At 38.5% G+C, this 18,671-nt stretch overlaps 1 protein-coding gene across 3 annotated transcripts in view; it reads left to right on the top strand.

The window, feature by feature from the left end:
* SHANK2 (SH3 and multiple ankyrin repeat domains 2) overlaps positions 1-18,671 on the top strand; it is a 243,806-nt gene that overhangs the window by 106,467 nt on the left and 118,668 nt on the right. For all 3 annotated transcript variants that reach the window (XM_030451306.1, XM_030451304.1, XM_030451305.1), the window contains one exon: positions 13,864-13,939. In XM_030451306.1, coding sequence (XP_030307166.1) covers positions 13,864-13,939 — 76 coding nt within the window. The remainder of the gene's footprint in view (positions 1-13,863; positions 13,940-18,671) is intronic.

An 18,671-nucleotide genomic window follows, 5' to 3' on the forward strand; every position in this document is an offset into this window, starting at 1 on the left:
AAGGTTCCCTTAAGAAAATATGAATCATGTCATACAGAAAGTCCTTTTTGGGGTAGGTTTCTTGTGCATTTTACTCCATCATACAGGATCACAGGTTATTTTTGTGTGGTGAAGAGACTGTACTAGAGTTGTCTCACATATAATTGCCTATGATTTTTTATATCCTTGCCCACCAGTAATAAATACATTTTCTATAAAGAAGAGCATTTAATCCCTTTACATAATCTACTGGAAATATAGGGAACTAGAAATAATTAAATGAAAAGAAAGTGGTTGGTGATTCTTTAATCTTTTTATATGCAACATAAATGCCAAAGTAAAATACGCAATACTAATAGCTACTTAATGACCATGTAAGATATTATGCAGTGGGAAAATAACTCTGAAAATGAATAACTGGTACAGGAAACTTAAAAAATAATATTTAAGAGGGTGACATAAGCTTTACTGTGAAACTGTAAAATAGATTGGAGTAATAATCTTATCACTACTGTGCTCAACTGAGCAGAAATAGCACATAGTTACCTACTATTATCTTGATGAATGTCTTTGAAATCTTTGATGGTCAAAGGTATAATTTTGGGCTTCCCAGAGCCCATAGCCTTGATTTGATAAGTGAAGAAATCAGATTCTGGGGTTCTTTGTCCCTATCCACAGGTACCAGTTGCATAGCTGAATAAATGTTTAGTCAAATTCTGTTTCCAAATAGTCACATGCATACAACACTAAATGAGGAGCTGAGCATTTATTCAGACTATGCAAGATAAGCATGCTCATTAGCTTAATAATAATCACACCTTGAAGGCATGAAGAGTATAAATAGGAAACTTCTATTCTTTTACATAAGGGCAGATGCTCTGAGGGAAATGAAGGCAATTTTTTCCTCCTATGACATTGAAGTTTTTATCTCAGCAATGTAAGGAGGAATTTGAATTACCTCCTGAAATCCTGGTCAGGTATTCTCATTTCTGAGCTGTTCCACTCCTACCTATCCACAGCAAAACAAAATTAACCCCAAACACTGAAAATCTTTCAGTGAGAATCTTTCTCATCTCTATAATTTGTCTTTTCCACAAAGCTGAAGAGACCTTTTCTTTCCTCCTTTTCATTTCTACTCCCCTGACCTTTTGGGTAGAGAAGTCCATTTCATTAGACCTCTAATTAAATATTCAGTCATTCCTTTTTTGGCTAAGGAATGACTGTTCCACTTGATTTTATCTTAGAGCAAAATGCATGATAGCCTCTAGTACTTCAGGAATAAACAGATGGCCTTCAACACAACATCTGAGGGGAGAAAATCAGATCTCTGAAGCTTATTTAGTAAACACTTCTAACATGAAACAATGGATTACTGGCCCTACCAATGATATCCCTGGATTAAAAAGAGGTTGTTTTAGTTACTACCTGTTCTGAGTGGTTTGTATCTACAGACAGGAGCAGAAATTGCTCTGTGTAACTAGTATTTCGCTGTATGACATCTTCTTGGTAAAAAGCTTTGAAAAATAAGTGTTTTTACTACTTTAGTTCTGAGAGGAACACCCTGCTGATCAGACCTGAAAACACCTCCCTGGAGCTGGACTAGTGCTGTCAGCATTTCACATCTCTCAATTGATTTTTATGATTGCAAGTCAAGACAAATAAGGAACTCAGGTTTAAAAAAAAAATAAAATTAAATCAGTCTATATCTGTGGTAGCTTCCACAAGAATACAACAGAGGTCTGAGCATTTGTGGAAATTAATAATTTGTTTTCTTAATAACTCAGATTATTAATCAGGTGAGTTTCTGATAAGAAATTAACTTAAAGCTGAAAGAACTACATTGAGCTATAAAGAATACACAGTGGTTAGCCAGTTTACCTTTAGTCACCTTACCCATGCTAGCCATATCTACATGAGACTTTCTCTTTCAAGCAATATTATCCTAAAATTTTGACATCAAAATGTTATTGAGGTGACAAGTTGTCAACTTCAGGCTATGTGATGAGAAAGAATATTAGTTAAAAGCAGTTATATGTCCTTTCTTCTAAAAGGATTGTGATGTTATATGTGTGCCAGTAACTTGTAGTACCCTGGCAGTCTTATAAAGAGTAATTAGACAGTGATGCATTAAGGCATAATTGGTTAACCAGTTAAGATAATTTTGATTGTCAAAGGAACTCTTCAAGCTGTGCAAATCATTATCACTGTTACATGATTATTTCTTATACAGTCTGTGTGCAGGATTAGGGTAAATAGAATGAAAAAGGGTATTTTTATGATATATTTGGAGGATTAGATTTTCATGGTCTGTTTGAGGATTAAGGTTGAGTGTGCTGAGATGCAATTTATATGTGAAAAAGAGATAAAGAGAGAGGGAGAATGGTGAGGATGGAATGTGATTATCAGGTAGAGAGAGATGGCTATTCCAGATTGGTTTAATATACTCAATTACATTTTCAGAAAGCAAGAAACCTACTCATTAGGTGCTTGAATTAAGGGCATTTTGTTTGAGACACCACTGCAAAACAAAAATGCACTAACTCAAAATCCCTTCCACTTCTCTCTCTCTCTCTCTCTCTCTCTCTCTCTCTCTCTCATTTTTTTCCCCCTAGTCAAATTTTCTATGTTAAAAAGTCCACAATATAAAAGTTTTTATCAGGTGAAGGCTACATTTTCAGGAAGTGATGCAAGTTTTGAAGTGGTTTTGGGAAGTTCACTAAGTCAGTTGGGAGGCTCACTCAGTCAAGCCTTTGACAAGTTTTTCCTTAAGATGGGGAAGGAAAATACATTCCAAGTCTAGACAGCCCCATCAATCCTCATAGATTAAAAGGCTGCAGAATTACCACTACATGATTTTCCTCTTCTTTTTTGGGAGAAACTCTTCAAGTCTTAGATGCTTTGCAGAACAGATCACTACATCTGGCACCTCCAGTATCTGAAACCTAGAGCTGCTCAGACTTTCTCATTTTCTCCTTTGTGTCAGAAATAAGAAGGGCAAATGTGTAAAAACTGAAACTTCACTGAGATTGTTACTTCTCTTCTGGTTACTCAAGTTCAGCAAGGATTGTTACCAATTTTATCCAGTGTGGATTGTGCCTAGAGATGGGCTGGCACTGGACAAGTTAATGGCTCTCTCTCCTAAAGTATGATTGATACATAAGAGTAATTGGTAACTGTGCCTCTGGGTAATGCAGCTGAATTCCTCCTCTCTTCTGTCTCTACATCAGTCTATCTCCTGGATTTTTTTTCACATCAGCTACTTGGAGTATTTGATTTCCTCAGTTATAACATTTTACAAATCTCATAACTAAAAATCTCATAAGTACCAAAATGCAGCATAATTAGTTTTTTTCTTATTAGTTTATAGGCATTATGCATTATATGTAATGGAGTTTCAGGAATATATCAGTCTTGAGGGAATTCATTTCCATATCACTACTTGCTTCCAAGAATCAGTCATTTAGACTTACAGAAACATCTGGAAATTATAACAGATTTTTTAGCCATTCCTGTTGTGTTTGTTTTTTTTTTTACTCTTGGATATCTTATAAAAATGCCCTTACATTCCTGTAACAAGTAGCAAATGTATGATTTTGTTTTATGAATTTAAAACTCAGATGCTTTTTCAGCTGAATTACTTCAGAACAGGTTTATTGCCTTTGCTTTGTCTTTCATTGGAGTCTGTCCTGCTGCTCACACTTCCTCTGCCTGAGTTACCTTATTCTCTAAATTGCAATGCAACTCCAGAGAGAAAGATCCTATAGATAGTTGTAGTGAGTTTATGAATGTTGATTTGCAGTAATAAGCTTGTCTTTTGCTCTTTATAGTGATCATTTAAGCAATCATTATCACTTAAAGTTAGCCCACTTCATCTGAATGGCATATTTGAGGACTAGAATTTTGATTTTTGTAACACTAATGTATTCCTACAATTATATGATCAAATATTACTCCAAATTCCAAACCCATGTATCATCATACACATCTTTGCTTTAATCTTCACAGAAGTAAGAGTGGATTTTCATGCACCACTAGTTAAGTAAGTATTCAGTGTCATGAGTACAGTTTAAAGCTGTGTAGTTTTCTAGTGATCTAGTTGTGGGATTATATTTCTTAAGGGTTTCAGAGCGTGTTGTAAATAACACTTTAAAAGGTGCTGTTATAATAGATAGAAGTCTAAAATTTTATCTTTAAAAGGCATTTAAGTGTCACTGTTAAAATTCTGCTTCTGTATTGGACTGAATGTTAGAAAATGAAAGAGTCTGGCTTGAGGTGTAGATAAAAGATTGTCAGGTTTGAGAAGGAAAACCTACTTTCTGCCTTGATGTCAGCAAAGAGAACCCCAGGCATGTAAAGAAAACCAGATTTCTGTCTCCTGATTTGCTTTAGTGGATCTACCCAGTGCTTTAGGGGGACTGGAAACTCCTTACCTGGGGATTGGAAATAGTACTCAGGCAGAATAGAGACTGTAATTAAAAATGTAAGAGGACTTTCCCTCCAGAAGTCTGTTTCTTCCTTCTTAGATCCTACTGCTTCTGGTTTGATTGCAATGTTTATTGGCTGAAATCCTGGTAATTTCAAGTAGACTTGTGAAGGGGACTTGAGCTGCCATGTTCCTGGCATACAGAGGTGGTAGGTACATGGATGCTAAACCTCAGATCTGTGCTCAAGACTCTAGACAATCAGAACTTAACAAAATTTTCATTAGAATCCTAAAACTGGATCTTTACAAGGCTGCTGAATGTTTTCTCTTATCAATTGTGTCAGAATAGTTCATTCTACAAGAGGAAGGGAGGGGGAACCACAACTGCCTTTAGAGTGAAACATTTGTCTGCATGCAACAGCAGCAGCCCTGCTCCAGATCATTCAGTATTTCCCTGTGTTAGAAGATTATTTTAAGGATCATTACCCCTTCAGTGCAGATCAAAATATTCTCTTTTCTATTACTCACCAAAATAACTAAAGGGAAGTGTATCCAACCAGTAATAGAAACCCAGGTTTTTGTGCCCAGTGGTTTTTCATGGGAAAACAAGTGTGTGTTACTAATTACATTTGTGTTTGCAACTGATATGGTCTGACTTCATCATGTGCTTGTCACATGAGAGATATTTTTAATGCTTTTTCCTTTTTTTTCCCCTCCCTCTTACAGGCAATGAAAGAGTGGGTTTTAAAAATACAGAGAAACAGTTTTGGTTTTAGAACACTACAACAATACATAGAAGTGATAGCTGTGCCACATTCCTAATAGCTGGGCTGAATCATATTCCTTTCCCCTAATGGCATGTGTAATTGCTCTGGGTTTTCAGACGTCCTTCACCTGCACTTATTTAGATTTGTGACTGATACATTTCCATGGAAACACGAGGCAGGGGAAAAAAATCTCTTGGTACACTGTGGAACTGAAATGATGTGGGCTTTGAGTCTCAGCCTGTAACCTGTGTAAAATAAGATTTCTTTTTTTGGTGGTCATCTTCGTTGGGGATTTTTGTTGTTGCTGTTCCTTAAATGCATTGTTTTATCCACAGTGCAGACAGTAAAGGCCATATGCACAAGCAAAGCAGAGGAGGAAAAACCTACTGAGAGAAGACAAGCTTTAACCTTTTGCTTGATTTGTATTTAATGTTATCTTGTTGTTAGCAAGTTAAGAAGAATGCTATCTCTGTAAGCAGGACAGAGCAAGTGACTTCTTTTTTGAGGCATTTTTACTCCTGTCTGAAATATTCCAAGGGAACTGAGTGCTCCAGCTCGTTGACTCCAGTGCCTCTTGGTAAAGGAAAGGGAAATCAGTATGTTCTGCTCAGGGCAAATGAGTTCTCCATCTGGCTGAGCTAGCAGAAAGTATTAGAAATGCTCTCCTGGCATTCCCCTTGGCCTCTCGGGGCAGTTGGAGCCCTGTTTGATAGCAGGAGGAGGAGAAGGACATAGAGTTTGACTTGATAACTAACTATGGACCTGGCAGAAAGATGTTTGAAACCACTGTGCTTGTCAGAGTGTGTTATGGTGAAAGAGAAGGGAAGGTTCCTTGAACTTCTCACGTGTCTCCCACGTGCAGCAGCTGACAGCTTCTTCTGTATTCCAAATGTTATCTATTATTGAGGTGAGAGGATTTGACAGATCATCGATCCTGAATAGAGCTGGCAAAGATTTAGACTTGAATGAGGCTTCTGGAAGGGAGGAAATTGAGGGGAAACATTTGTATCACCATTGATGATAAAAGTCCATAATAACTCCTGTTGAAACGTGCTGTACATGGAAATTAATGATTTTTGAAATTGAACAGAAGAATGGCTTTTCAGGGCCTGTTTTTCCTAACTTGGCCCAAAATAGTTCTCCATCTGTTCTTTCCACCTTGGGGTGCAGAATGACCTTCTTAAAAGCAGTTGGTTATCTTTGGGTGATTGTACATATGTCTTAGGTAGGAATAATCAGTGTTTGGCAGTCTAGACCACAGCTCCTTCCACTCAATCAAATGCAGAGCTCCTTCACAGACTGCTAATGGAGTTGCCCTAAATTTAAGGCAAAGTCATTGAAAATTGTTATCTGCTGCTCTGTAATAACATTGATATGAGTGTTTATATTAAACTGCAATTCAGATTCCTGTGCGGATTTATAGCCATGCAAAAATGATTTATTAAAGTGGTTTCTGTTGTGTCATTTGTCACATAGGATATACCAAGGCTGGCACTCTAATAACTATATCTGAGCAAAATTAGAGGGCTATTCTGATGCTTTGTTATTCTTGTTCTGTGACACCTGAGCATACCTGCAATAGGGAAAGTGCCACAGTTGCTTTTTGAAGGTGTGCAGGAAACTTTCCATGGTGATGGATCTGGCTCTTTCCCAGTGGCTGCCTGTACTGATTCCATTTCATCTGGCTTTGTGTTGACTTACAGCTGCAAAACTTCATCTCTTTAGCAGAAGTAAACAAATTCTCATAGCTTTTTATAGAGCAGTGGTAAATGAAAGAAAGGAATATTCAATTAGTGAATGAGACAGATGCCAAGTTTTAAAAAAATACTTGGATTTCCTGTTAATTTTTTCTCTCTAATTATTTTTTCTTTTTGCCTCAGGTTTCTAGGTTGGGTATGGAGCTAAAGCTAGGGGAGGGGACTGATTGCCTTTTGGAGGGGGTCATAAGTAGAAAAACAGATAAAATGAACATTTTGTTAGCATACCAACAATGAGGGAATAAACTCTGTTGTGCCTGCTCTGCAAAGAGGTGAGCAGGTTTGCCTGTCACAGGGAAGACCTTGTTCTGAAAGAAAATCTACCTCAGAGATTTGCCTCGTTTTTAATGCACATAGAACTTTGCTTGTTCATAAGACACAAACACAGGCAGATGAAGCCATGGTTCAAATTCAAACTTTAGCACCAGAATTGTATACACAGCTGGTAAACTTGTTGGGAGAGTACTGATTTCCTCCTATTCAGCTCTGTAAGCCTTATTCAGTGGTAGAGACTAAGAAGCTAATGTTTCAACAACTGCCTGCTGGTTTTTTTCAGGTATAAGTGAGCTTTTGGATAAATGAGAGAGGAAACTAATGACTTGGGAAGCCAATGTTCTTCCATAACTGCCTCCCCAGTAGATTTCACTTGCATATCTCAGTTATTAAGGTTTGTCTTGCAGAGAAACTTGCTGATTCACTACATTGATCAGCCATTTCAGCATCCTTTGTGAGGAAGCTAATTCACTGTATTCCAGCTAATCTTTCTCTAAGGATGCAGGAGGGAACCTGCATCAGTCTTCCTTTCTTTTTTAAAAATAGGAATTAGCAGAGAAGAAAAAAAAAAAAAAAGGCAGGGGAACATCCAAGGTTTTGCTGTGCTGGTCAAAGAGTCATCCTTGAGACATTTTAGTGCCTGTTCTCAAACATAAAATCTGCTGCTTCTCAGCTTCAACTGAAAGAAAAATAGGTGAGAGCACTACATCAAATGAGCACTGGGATTTTAAAATATCATCTACAAGCTCAAAAATAAGAAAGGTGAATTAAGAATTGAAGGTTTTCATTAGTTGACCATTTATAATGTCTTCCTTGTGTATTTCTTTTTTCATGTTCCTCATAGTTTATCCCTTCTAATGAAGTGGCAGTGTTATTACTTCAAAATTGGAAAGTTATGAAAAGGTAATTGTAGTTTCTTCTGAATTCTTGGGTGGTACACACCAGCAGATTTCAGTTTTTATCATTTTCAATCCTCTTACAACAAACAAGACTGTTCTTGCATGTTTTGCCTACAAATCTTATGAATTCCTTATTTATTCCAGCTTCAAAATGATCCATTCAGGGGGATGGAAAGTTCATAGTGTGGTTGTTGTCAAGAAAATCCCGTTACTTAAATCAGAATACATCCTAAACCAGTAATGAGTTAAATCAGGGAAAAGATCATAGTTATACTTAGAGCACACAGAAAGGAAGGAACACGGTGGCTCTTCAGTGACAAAATGCCTCTGGCTTGCTAAATGAGACAGTTCCTTGATATATTGTTTCACAGATACTGTACATGGCATTAGCATCTAAAGCAAAGGTTTAGGAAGCTGTGATTTTAGAGTAACACTGTGGGTGCAGTTTGCAGTCTGTGGCCTTTGTGTGAAGCAAATGGGTACTTGAGTTATGCCTGCCTGTTACTAATCTGGTCATATAAAACAGCTTTTTTTTTTTTTTTTCTTTTTTTGACAAGCACATAATTAAGTACTGATTTAGTATTGGTTGCCCCACAGCAGCGTGTACCTGTGGTGCAGTGATGTCTTTAGTTTAAACAAGTTTTGGGATAAGAACATCCACTTAAAGTTAGTTTTTTTGTCAGCAAACTTGCTGTCTCTCTTTGCTTCTACAAAAGAGGTCATTTGGCATCATTTCTTACAGCAAATATTTAGAATTTGCACATAGTTTGTTCCTTGGACTAGATGACCTTTAGGGATCCCTTACAACTCTGTGATTCTATAACTGTGATAGAAAAATAAGTGCTCTTCTTCTTCTTTTTTGAGGGAAGGTGTCAAAATTTTGGATTCATTTTAGGAAAGGCTCCTAAAAGTTGTGCACTGTCTTGCTGCAAAATAAGCACATGGCTCATGGCCTGCACAAGTGCAAACAGGAATGTCTATTAACTGTATGTATGAGCTTTCCTCAGCTTTTAATAACTTTTGGTCTCAAATTCAACATAAATAATTGTGGAAACAGTTTTCCCACAGGACAAAGGTGAAAGCCTGAGCCTCCTGCACCTCATGTGCATTGCTTTCCATGCAGAGTCCTGTGCCTGAACTTCTTCTAGCAAAGAACATCTGTAGCTCTATATTGCATTACTGAAACATCTCAGAGATATCAGTGGGCAAAGGGAAGGACTCTCTTTTGTGTATCTTCTTATGTTTGGGTTGAAAAAGCATTTTCTATTGAGCAAACTTATTTCTTCATGCTAGAAATGGGTTTAGAACAGACTGAAACCATTTCTTAAATTCTACTAGCATAACTAGGTTGGAGTAGCACTGTAACCTGACTTTACCCCTAAGAACAGTGATGTTTGGAGGGTGTTTGCTGCTCTGCATTGTCTCTCCAGTATCACTCACAAATGAAGCTGTTACATTTTCTTTCCTTTGTTCATCCTTATGGACATTTCCATCACTCCAAACCCTTCCCAGAGTGCTGGCAAGGAGTCTGACAGCATCCCCACTGCCAGAGCAGCCCCTCACTGTTTCCTAGGAAACACAGCCCCCAAAATGCCCTGCGAGGAGCAGCAGGGTGAAAAAAAGGAATGAAGACAGTTGCTTTGGGACTTCCCCCCCCAGTTCTCTACTCTTCCAAACAATATCAACTATGTAAGCAATTTACTACAAATAACAGTGTCAGTGTGGTAATCAGGTTGTCTGTTGCAACATGCCTACAATAGTTATGTGCCATGATTGAAGCACAGCAAGGCTGGAGTTATCTGTGTGTGTGGATAAGAGTCCACATTTCATTTCTTGCTATTCATGGCAGTGATTTTTCAGCTTTTGATAATATCTGCAGGCACTGCTGGAGTCCTGTGGTCAGTTTTGAGGCTGACACAGCCAACCTACAGGGGAGTCATCTGCATATTTCTCGATTGAGGAAAGCCATCACTCCTCCTGAGGTGGAAAAAGAAAAGGAGAAAATGTTTTTTCACCTGCATCTTCTCAGTGTTCACCTTTTTTTGAACCCTATAAATTACATTCTGGAATGGCAGGGTTTGAGTTTGTTGCTTGCTGAAATGTCTGCAACAATAAATGATTCTTATAAAGAAAAAGCAAGGGGTTTAGTGTTGGTATGGCCACCATTGCACAGTGCAAATAGTTCATTTTTCCTGCAACTCCATTGGCTTCAGTGGACAACAGACCAGGAAAAAACTTGCCAAATTGTTTTGTTCCTTGCAGAATCTTCTCTGGCTGTTATCATACTATTCTTTTTAATTATTATTGTTTTTTGTGGGTTTTTTTTTCCCCCCCATCTCTTTTGGTTTTTTAGCAGAAGGTGGGGAGTTTTATGGTGAAATGGTCTTCTGGAAAATAGTTCTGGTATCTCTAGGGAGACCTTTCCTTTTTGCAGAAAGAGTTTTTAGCCAGTGAAGAGCAGTGCAGTACTGTGAGAGCTGAATTGTTAGCTGTGACCTCTGTCCTGATGCTTTATGGCAAGTCCTTTGCTGTAACCTAGAGATGAAGGCCTGCAGAGAGACAAAGTCTTCAAAAATATAATGGAGTATCTCTAGTAAAATATGGGCTTCTTAAAAACCCTAAGCTTTTCAAATTATATACCAATGTTCCTTTTTTCTGTCAGTGTAAAGGAAACCATACCAGTTCTGCAAACACTGGGGCTTTGTTCTGCCTCCTACAAGAACTATTGAACAGATCCAATTTGATGCAGTGACTTTTCATCTGTGGTGACAGATGTTCTTCTCAGTAATAATTCAGTAATAAATACATTGCTAAAGAATGATTTGCTAGACCACCTTGTCCATATCTTCTTTTGCTGGTCTTTCTAATCTGTCTGCAACCAAGTTTAGAAAGAAATCCTCAAAGGGTTCTCCAGGAAAAGACTCCATAAATGTTGATAGGGTTAATAGTCTTAGGTGATCCTAATTTGCTTCATGGCACTGATAAAAAGCTCTGGTCTTCAGAAACCTCAGGGACATAAGAATGGCTCCAAATCTGGTGAAACCTGGAACTCACCCCTTGGTGTGTTATATCTATAATACTGCTTTTATGCTATCTATGCCTTGACTTCAGAAAAGCATTTCTCAAGCAGCTGCCTGTAAGTTCTTTGTATTCTTTAGTCAAATGGAGCCCTATTTAAGGGCTTTTTCTTTCTTTCCTTCTTCTCTCTCTCTCATACACACACAGACACACACATCCAGTGACTGTGGTGGCAGATTCCTCATCCTTCCACCCCTTTCAGTTGCCTGTACTTCTGCTGCTTTGGAACAGGACAGACTGGAATCTGAGTCAGAGGTTAGGGGAAGAGGACAATTAAAGAAATCACAGTCCAGGGATCTGTAAGGCTAATGGTTTCCCACATAATGCCTGTGAATACAATTGCACACAAAGAAGTGGAGGAAAGTAGAGGAGTGGGAGAGATGGGCAGCAGAGAGAAGCTGCAGCTGAAGAATGCTGGCTCTGCAATACTAAGTAGCTGAACAAAGCTTTCTGTCTTGCTGTGCCTTTCCCTTCCTCCCACCCACTTTGTGGGTTAATAGCACTGAAATATCATCCTATAGAAAATAGTTTCTGCAGAAGAAACACCTGGCTCCTTAAGGCTCAAGCAGCGACTTCAAGATTTCCAAAATATTCTTCATCATACTTTGTTCTTTCAATTATTTAGAAGTGACTGTTGAGAACAAGCCAGTGGTAAACTATGAGTGAAATCCAGGTTTATGTTCTTTGTTTTGTTTGTTGTTGTTTTTTTTTCTTTTCTGTGGTGTTTCTTCTGATTATGTCTCTTGACATAAATCTGATTTTTAGGATGGTGTAAAAAAGAATGGTGCTTGATGGGGAAGAGGCTGCCATTTGTGCAGGTTATTTTATTCCACCTCACTGCAGGTCATTGGATCTTGAAGCTAACCCTATAAACTTAGCAACAAAGGCATGACCCATAAAATCAGCTGAGGCCCTTACAGCATCGTAAGAGTTACACTCACAGAAAGAGGTACTTCCAAGCCAGATCTCTGAACAGCTGTCATGTAGCCCTGGGTACCTTTGCTGCTCACTGCACTTACAGCTTGGTGTCCTCCAGCCCTGCAGCCAACGTGCTGGCTGGCTGAGCTTTGGTTGTGTCTGGGTAGGTGTAAGGTGAGTCCTGGGGCAAGTTGTGTCCTTTTTGGGTGTTCTGGAAAGGCCAGGAGGGTAAGGGTGGTAGGAGCAGATGTAAAGGCAAGGCCACTTTTTCAGAAAATGTAGATTGTAGGTGAATGACAAAGCTTATATGAAAAGATAAAGTGGGATTCATATTAGAGTAGGAGTTTTCTCCCTCTTTGGCCATCCTGTAGGAAGGAGCCTGGTTGGTCTTCACAAAGATTTATATAAATGAATGTATTTCTGTTATTTCTTAGTGATGCTATTTTTTTATATTCCAAATTGGTGCACTGCTACGAAGAAATTATCTTGCTTTCTTTTTTAGCCCACTGCAGCTTGCATATATATTTGAATCCATAATGCCTCTGTATTACATATGTATTTATATTTTTGCTGTATCTGGGGGCATGATCCAGTTATGTGTCAGCTGCACTGGTTAAGGTACAGTAGAGCCCTTCTTCCCAAATTCTTCCTCCCAGTACTTCCTTCTGCAGTGTGTTCCTGGGCCATGTTTAAATCCTGTCATCCTGCTCTGATGGATTTTTTTTCTCTCTGCAGACCAGGACCTGGTCATCTGGCACCACCACCTCTCACAGTAATTTTTTAACACTGTGACATAGACACAGTGTACCCTGGGGGCTCTGTCTAGCTTGGAGAACTGATAAAATCTGTTTGGATGGAGTCAGGCTGTCCTTCAATGAAAAATTCTTCAGCTGTGCAGATAGGGATTTTCTGGTAACAAGCTAAACCAGAAACTTTAGAGTTTGATTTCTGATGTCTGTTAGCCTAACTTAATGTGACTGCATTTGAGGACCAAGCTGTATTTAGACAAGAGTTTGTCCTAGCTCAAAAAACTACAGTTTCTGCACAAGTATCTTCCCTTGAATGAAGAAGCCATATAAAAAGGGGCTTTCACTAAAGATACTCAGAAATTAATACACCAAATATTAATGTGGTAAACAGAAAATTGATACATTTGAACGACAGTTATTGTAACGCTTAAACCTGCCAAAGAAGGGTTTGGGGGTTTTTTGCTGAAGTTTTTTTTTTCTTCTTGTATTTTGTCTCATTGTCCAAGCTTTAGAAGAACCAATGGTTGGACTTGAATGGTTTTGCCACTGAAAATGTGGGAAATTTAAAGCTTCTAAATGTTATGATACATGATGTACAAGAAGTTCTCCTTAGTCACTTGATGTGTATGGTATGATAAAAGAATGTCTTAACTCCTAAGTCAATTTTTTTCCAAAACTCCTTGTAAGCATATTAATTCACTGTAAGAGAACATAAGGAAACAGTTATTTTACTGTGAGACTGCATGCTGGAATAGCTTTTCCAGGGAGGCTTTGGAGTCTCCTTCCTTAAGGATGTTCAAAAGCCACCTGAACATCATGGTCCTGGGCACCTGGCTGTAGGTGGTTCTGCTTGATCAGGGGTTGGACACTCCAGAAGTCCCTTCACTCAACCACTGTGTGATTGTATGAAATGCTGTAAGTTGCTGAAAAGCAGAAAATCCATGTTGAAATGACAAGTTAATGCAGCACTTGATTCAGAAATGCAGGTAGCTGATTAAAAGTTCTCTCTCTTTTTTGCAGAAACAAGAACAGATAGAACAAAGAAACTGTTCAGACACTACACAGTTGGCTCTTATGACAGCTTTGATGCTTCAAGGTAAGAATTTCTTTTTGGTAGTAATCTGTTTACAAAACCTTTCTGGTTTTTATTTAATTGTTACTTTGGTTTAGGCTTTTGAGGGGAAGAGGAAAGCAGATTGCCAAACAGCTTCTCAAGATAGCAATCTGCCTCTACATTGTTATTTATCACAGCTTATTTTTTTCCTATGGGATGGGTCTACAAAAATATTTATTACTGACATAATGAGTATCACTGTTTAGTTTTCATGAGTGGTGAAAGAGATCAGCATTTAACAGAAGCAGCATGTTCCAACTGCTTCTGCACTCAGGGACCACTGAAATTGTTGGGTATTTCACAAGATCAGGCCTGTGATTTGACAGTGTTGCAATGCTGGATGAAAAGGTTTGGTGACATCGTGGGTGGAAGAACAGGCTTGTGGGTTGGCTTCAACCAACCTGTCTTGAGGCTCTTATCCTGCTGTTAGTGTTTATGGTGCTGCAAGGCATCAACCCTTGCTGCTGTGACATAGAAATAGAGAAAACCCATTTTAACATCTGCTGTATTCCCCTGCCATGGTCAGTCAAGTTACCAGAGCTTTGCACTGTTGGATGAGGATTTGATTGAGTGGGTAGCCTAATAATGATAAAGTTGTCAAGAGAAGCTGTTAGTCTGTACTCTGAAGCACACAGCTGTTCTGCAGAGCAGGCTAACTGGCTGCTAGTGACATTTCCAGTGAGCAGAGTTGGCTTTTTGCAACATTAGGGTGATCATTATTCTGTAAAATTCACAGCCTTGTCTGTGCATTTCAGCATTAAGGGACAGGATTGTTTCTGTAAAACTAGAACCTTTGGCTGCACATGTTGCCTCAGAGCTACCAAATAATCCCACTTGGAAACCCACAGATACTTTCTAATAAAACAAAATGTTAGCTCTGTCAAAATTTATTTCTTTTCTTTGCAGAGTTATTGATTGTGAAGCATTTGGGGGTTTTGTTGTCCTTTTCCCAAGAAAATTCAGGCCCATTCTTGGGACCTGCCTCTCTGAAATAGGCAGCACTAGTGTATAGGGAAGTGATTTTGGATGCAGAAGGCCAAAAGCCATATTCAAACCAAGTCCTTGAACCTCTGAGCTGTTTGGGATGAATGGATCATACTCTGCTTTTGGGAAATCACAGAAAGTGTGTGAGATGTTTGGGGCCTTTGCAGGGAAGGAAGGGAGGCTCTTGGTTTATTTTTGGACTGTGGTGGGTTGTTTTTTTTCCTCTTAAGTTACTGGCTTTGTGCAGCACAAGAACATAGCTCCCAAAAATTTTACATTTCCTGTTTCAAAACTACAGCTGAGCAGGAGAGTTTGTCAAATAAAATGATTAAGAAATTAGCCATGAAGTGTGTCTGCAATTGTTCCTAATTCTGGCATCAATATCTCTGAGTTGTCTGAGCAGTAAGAGGGCAAGAAACAGAGTTCTGCTCCTGGCAGCTTCTGGGTAAAGAAGAGTTTTGAAGAAAACTTCCAGATAATTTTCACAGAAAACCTTAAACCCAGCTGGACCATTTTGAAGAGTACTGGTATCAGTCCAGCAGTTCAAGTGGAAGTTGGGAAGGAAAGGCAGGAGAGGGAAGAGTTAAGGAGAATTCCAATAAATGCAGTGCAAAGGTAGACTTGCTTAACACACTTTTAAGAAGAGAAAAGTATGGTAGTTTTAGAATTTTTGCAAAATAATATTAGGAAAGCTTAAAAAAATGTTTGCAAACCTAGGCTGCTGTTGGAAAAGAAAAAAACTTGTTCCACTGGGATGCATATAACAACTTATTGTAATGCTGTGTTTCCAGAGAACATATACAGTGATGAAAGGCAAACTTCCTTTTTCATCCTGCACAAACACGACATACAGTGAAATGCTTCTCTGATACTTCTTTCCTAAACAACATAGTGTTCAAGGACTTGTTGTCTTAAAACTCCAAGAGCACCAAAAGTTGTGTTTGAGATCCTTGACTGAGGCTGCAAATCAGCTTTTTTACAGCTAAATGGTGATTTTACTGGTGCTTATGTATTGCTGGTAAAGAAAAATAATTTGTATTTACAAATCTGATTGAAGATTGTTGTGTCTTGTTTGCATGTACAGGTTTAATTCCTAGCCTGGGCTTCTCCAGGAAGGGGAATTGTTAGAAGAGGCAAATAAAATGTTAAACTAACAGCAGTTCTCAATATTCCCCAATTTGTACTGCTTTGATTGGTTTCTCTGCTATGACTTCCTGTCAAAGCAAGGGAGGAATACAGTAAAAGAGATTTAACTGCTTGCAGCTCAGTTTCAATAAACATTTGTTAGAAGGCAATTTTTCCTGTGTATGAGAGCTCTGAAACCAAAATATGCACAAAGCTGATCCGGTGCCTTTCTGGAGATGATGTGGGGGAGTGAGGGGAAGTGTCTGCTGCCTTCTCTTTTTCATTCCCTATCCCAAAGGGCAAAAAATGCTGAGTGGAAACACTCTGTTCAGAAGTCTATGTTAATGGGCTTATTCATATGCAGGAAAATACATTATACGTGGCATTTTTCATTTTTAGGAAAATGTGCAGCTTGAGTAATGGAGGTTCATTAAATTCTATTTCAGCTTTGCATAAGAGATCAATTATCCATACATTAATACTCCAGGGTAATAGGTAGTATACTTACTAATACATAGAAAGGCAAGGAGACTTGCTTGCCAGTATAAATAATCATTAGATATCATAAAAAATATAATATTTGAATCTGCCAGGTCTAATACACTGTCTGCTTTAAATACTGACAGGTTACATTCTTTTTTTTTTTTTTTTACACTAAACTGATGGTGTCTCTTGCAGCTGGCATGTGCTGCAGCTGCTGATGTTCCTTTACATTAATTCCTTTGCTTTATTAAGAACTGATTACTTTCAGTCATTTTGCTTTAATTTAATGCATATGGGCAAAAATTGAAGGGGAAGAAAGGCTTTGTTGCAATTTCTCAGGCTAGCAGGAGCTCTTGCTGGATGAACAGGAGTAAATACATGTCCCTGGAGGCTGAGGTGACAAGTGGTATGGGCAGTGTCCTGCCTTCCCAGATGGAGCAGGCTGGCAGCATGCATGGTGTCAGACCCCAGGAAACACCTTAAGCCTCTCAACTTGATGTGTTTTATGGGCAGGAGAGGAGCAGAAAGCAGAAAGCAGAATAATTTGGGTTGGAAGGAAACTTGAAGGTCACCTTGTCCAACCTTCCTCCAATGAGCAGGGACATCTTTATTGCTCAGATGATGGGCCCAAACTGATTTGCCTTCTGGTTTTAGTTCTGTGTTTCTGGATGAAGAAAAAGTGGAAAATTGGATTGTGTAGTCTAGGAGGTATGTGTAGGAAGGCTTAATTAAAAGCTTAATTAATTAACCCCAGTGGCCCTGCTTGGAGTCAGGTGGCAGATTCTGTGTCTCGTGAGTGTAGAAGCTGACAGAAGCAACTCCTCAGAAGCCACTTTACATGCAGAGAGGTAACAAAGATGAGAGCTGCTCCTCAGCCATTTATCTCAGCAGCTCTCTGTTGGTGTCACCTGAGCTGTGGATGGAGCAGAAGAAGCTTTAATCCCAAGCAGCTCAGAGAGACTCTTGGGCACAGCTGTCTACTTCTGTAATTCAGGAAGCTGTTTAGTGCTTTTTAGCTTTTTATATTTTAACCCACAGTCTAACTGATGAGGACCTCAGGCTTGTACCTTAGTTTAAACATTAAGTGTGTTCCACAGTAATTCAACTTTTTTAACAGGGGCTCTTGATTTGATGCAGCAGTTTGATACCTGGTTTTGTGTGGTTACTTTATATAAATATCTTGTCTTCCTTCTGGAAAAATGCAATTATTCATCAGTTTATATCTGGATTTTAAATGGATGGAAACTTTATGAAGAAGTGTGTGTCCTGCTGGACAGGGAGCTGAGAGAGCTTTTCCTGGCTGTGGCTCAGCAGTGTTTCCTTTCCCACATTATGGTGCATCAAGTGTATGTTCATGTTGAGTGGGGCTTGCTTGTGGGAAACCACCAGCAGCAATCTGCCAAACCCTGGCAATTGATTCTTTCTGAAAATAGAGGACTGTGTAAGAGTCATGGTTATTTTTTATATCCTGCTTGCTACTTTTTCATGTTGGTTCTCCTTAGGCTTGCAGAACACTAAGAAAAGTATCATTTTAGGGAGCAGGTCTTTGCATTGATCACTGAGTTGTTTTGGATTTCTGTTGGATGGCACCAGTTCCTCTGCACTCTTTTCTGTGAAATTTGTACTGTTTGTTGCTCTTTTGCAGGGACAGGAGTAAGGATATGCTGTTTGCTCTTAGCAATAAATTCCTGATTTCTGTTACATTATTCTGGAATTGATAAATTAATAAAAAGTTAGAGGTGATTTTACAGTTCTTCTTAGCTGCAGACATAGGTTTTAAACATAATTCTTGGTTTTCTCTGGTGGAAAAAAGTAAAACCAGTAGTATTTTAACTTTTTTTTCATATATACATGTGGAAATCCTTGTGGGAGATGGTAGCAAAATGTCTCAGTATGCTCATAGTTGTGATGTATATATAGTGCATAATATACAAAATAGATATATTGATATAACTGTCTGATACTGTGATGTGAGCTTCTCCTTTTTAATACCTTATGCCTCATTAACTTGAAGAATATAGTTTGATATAATTTGGAAAATTTTGTGTATATTGAAGCTTTAATCAAGGTATTGTATTTTGTGGAACAGGTGGAGATGTAAAGTGTAAAGTTTTTCATTTAC

Source organism: Calypte anna, chromosome 5 (genome assembly GCF_003957555.1).
Source record: "Calypte anna isolate BGI_N300 chromosome 5, bCalAnn1_v1.p, whole genome shotgun sequence".
Classification (NCBI taxonomy): Eukaryota; Metazoa; Chordata; class Aves; order Apodiformes; family Trochilidae; genus Calypte; species Calypte anna.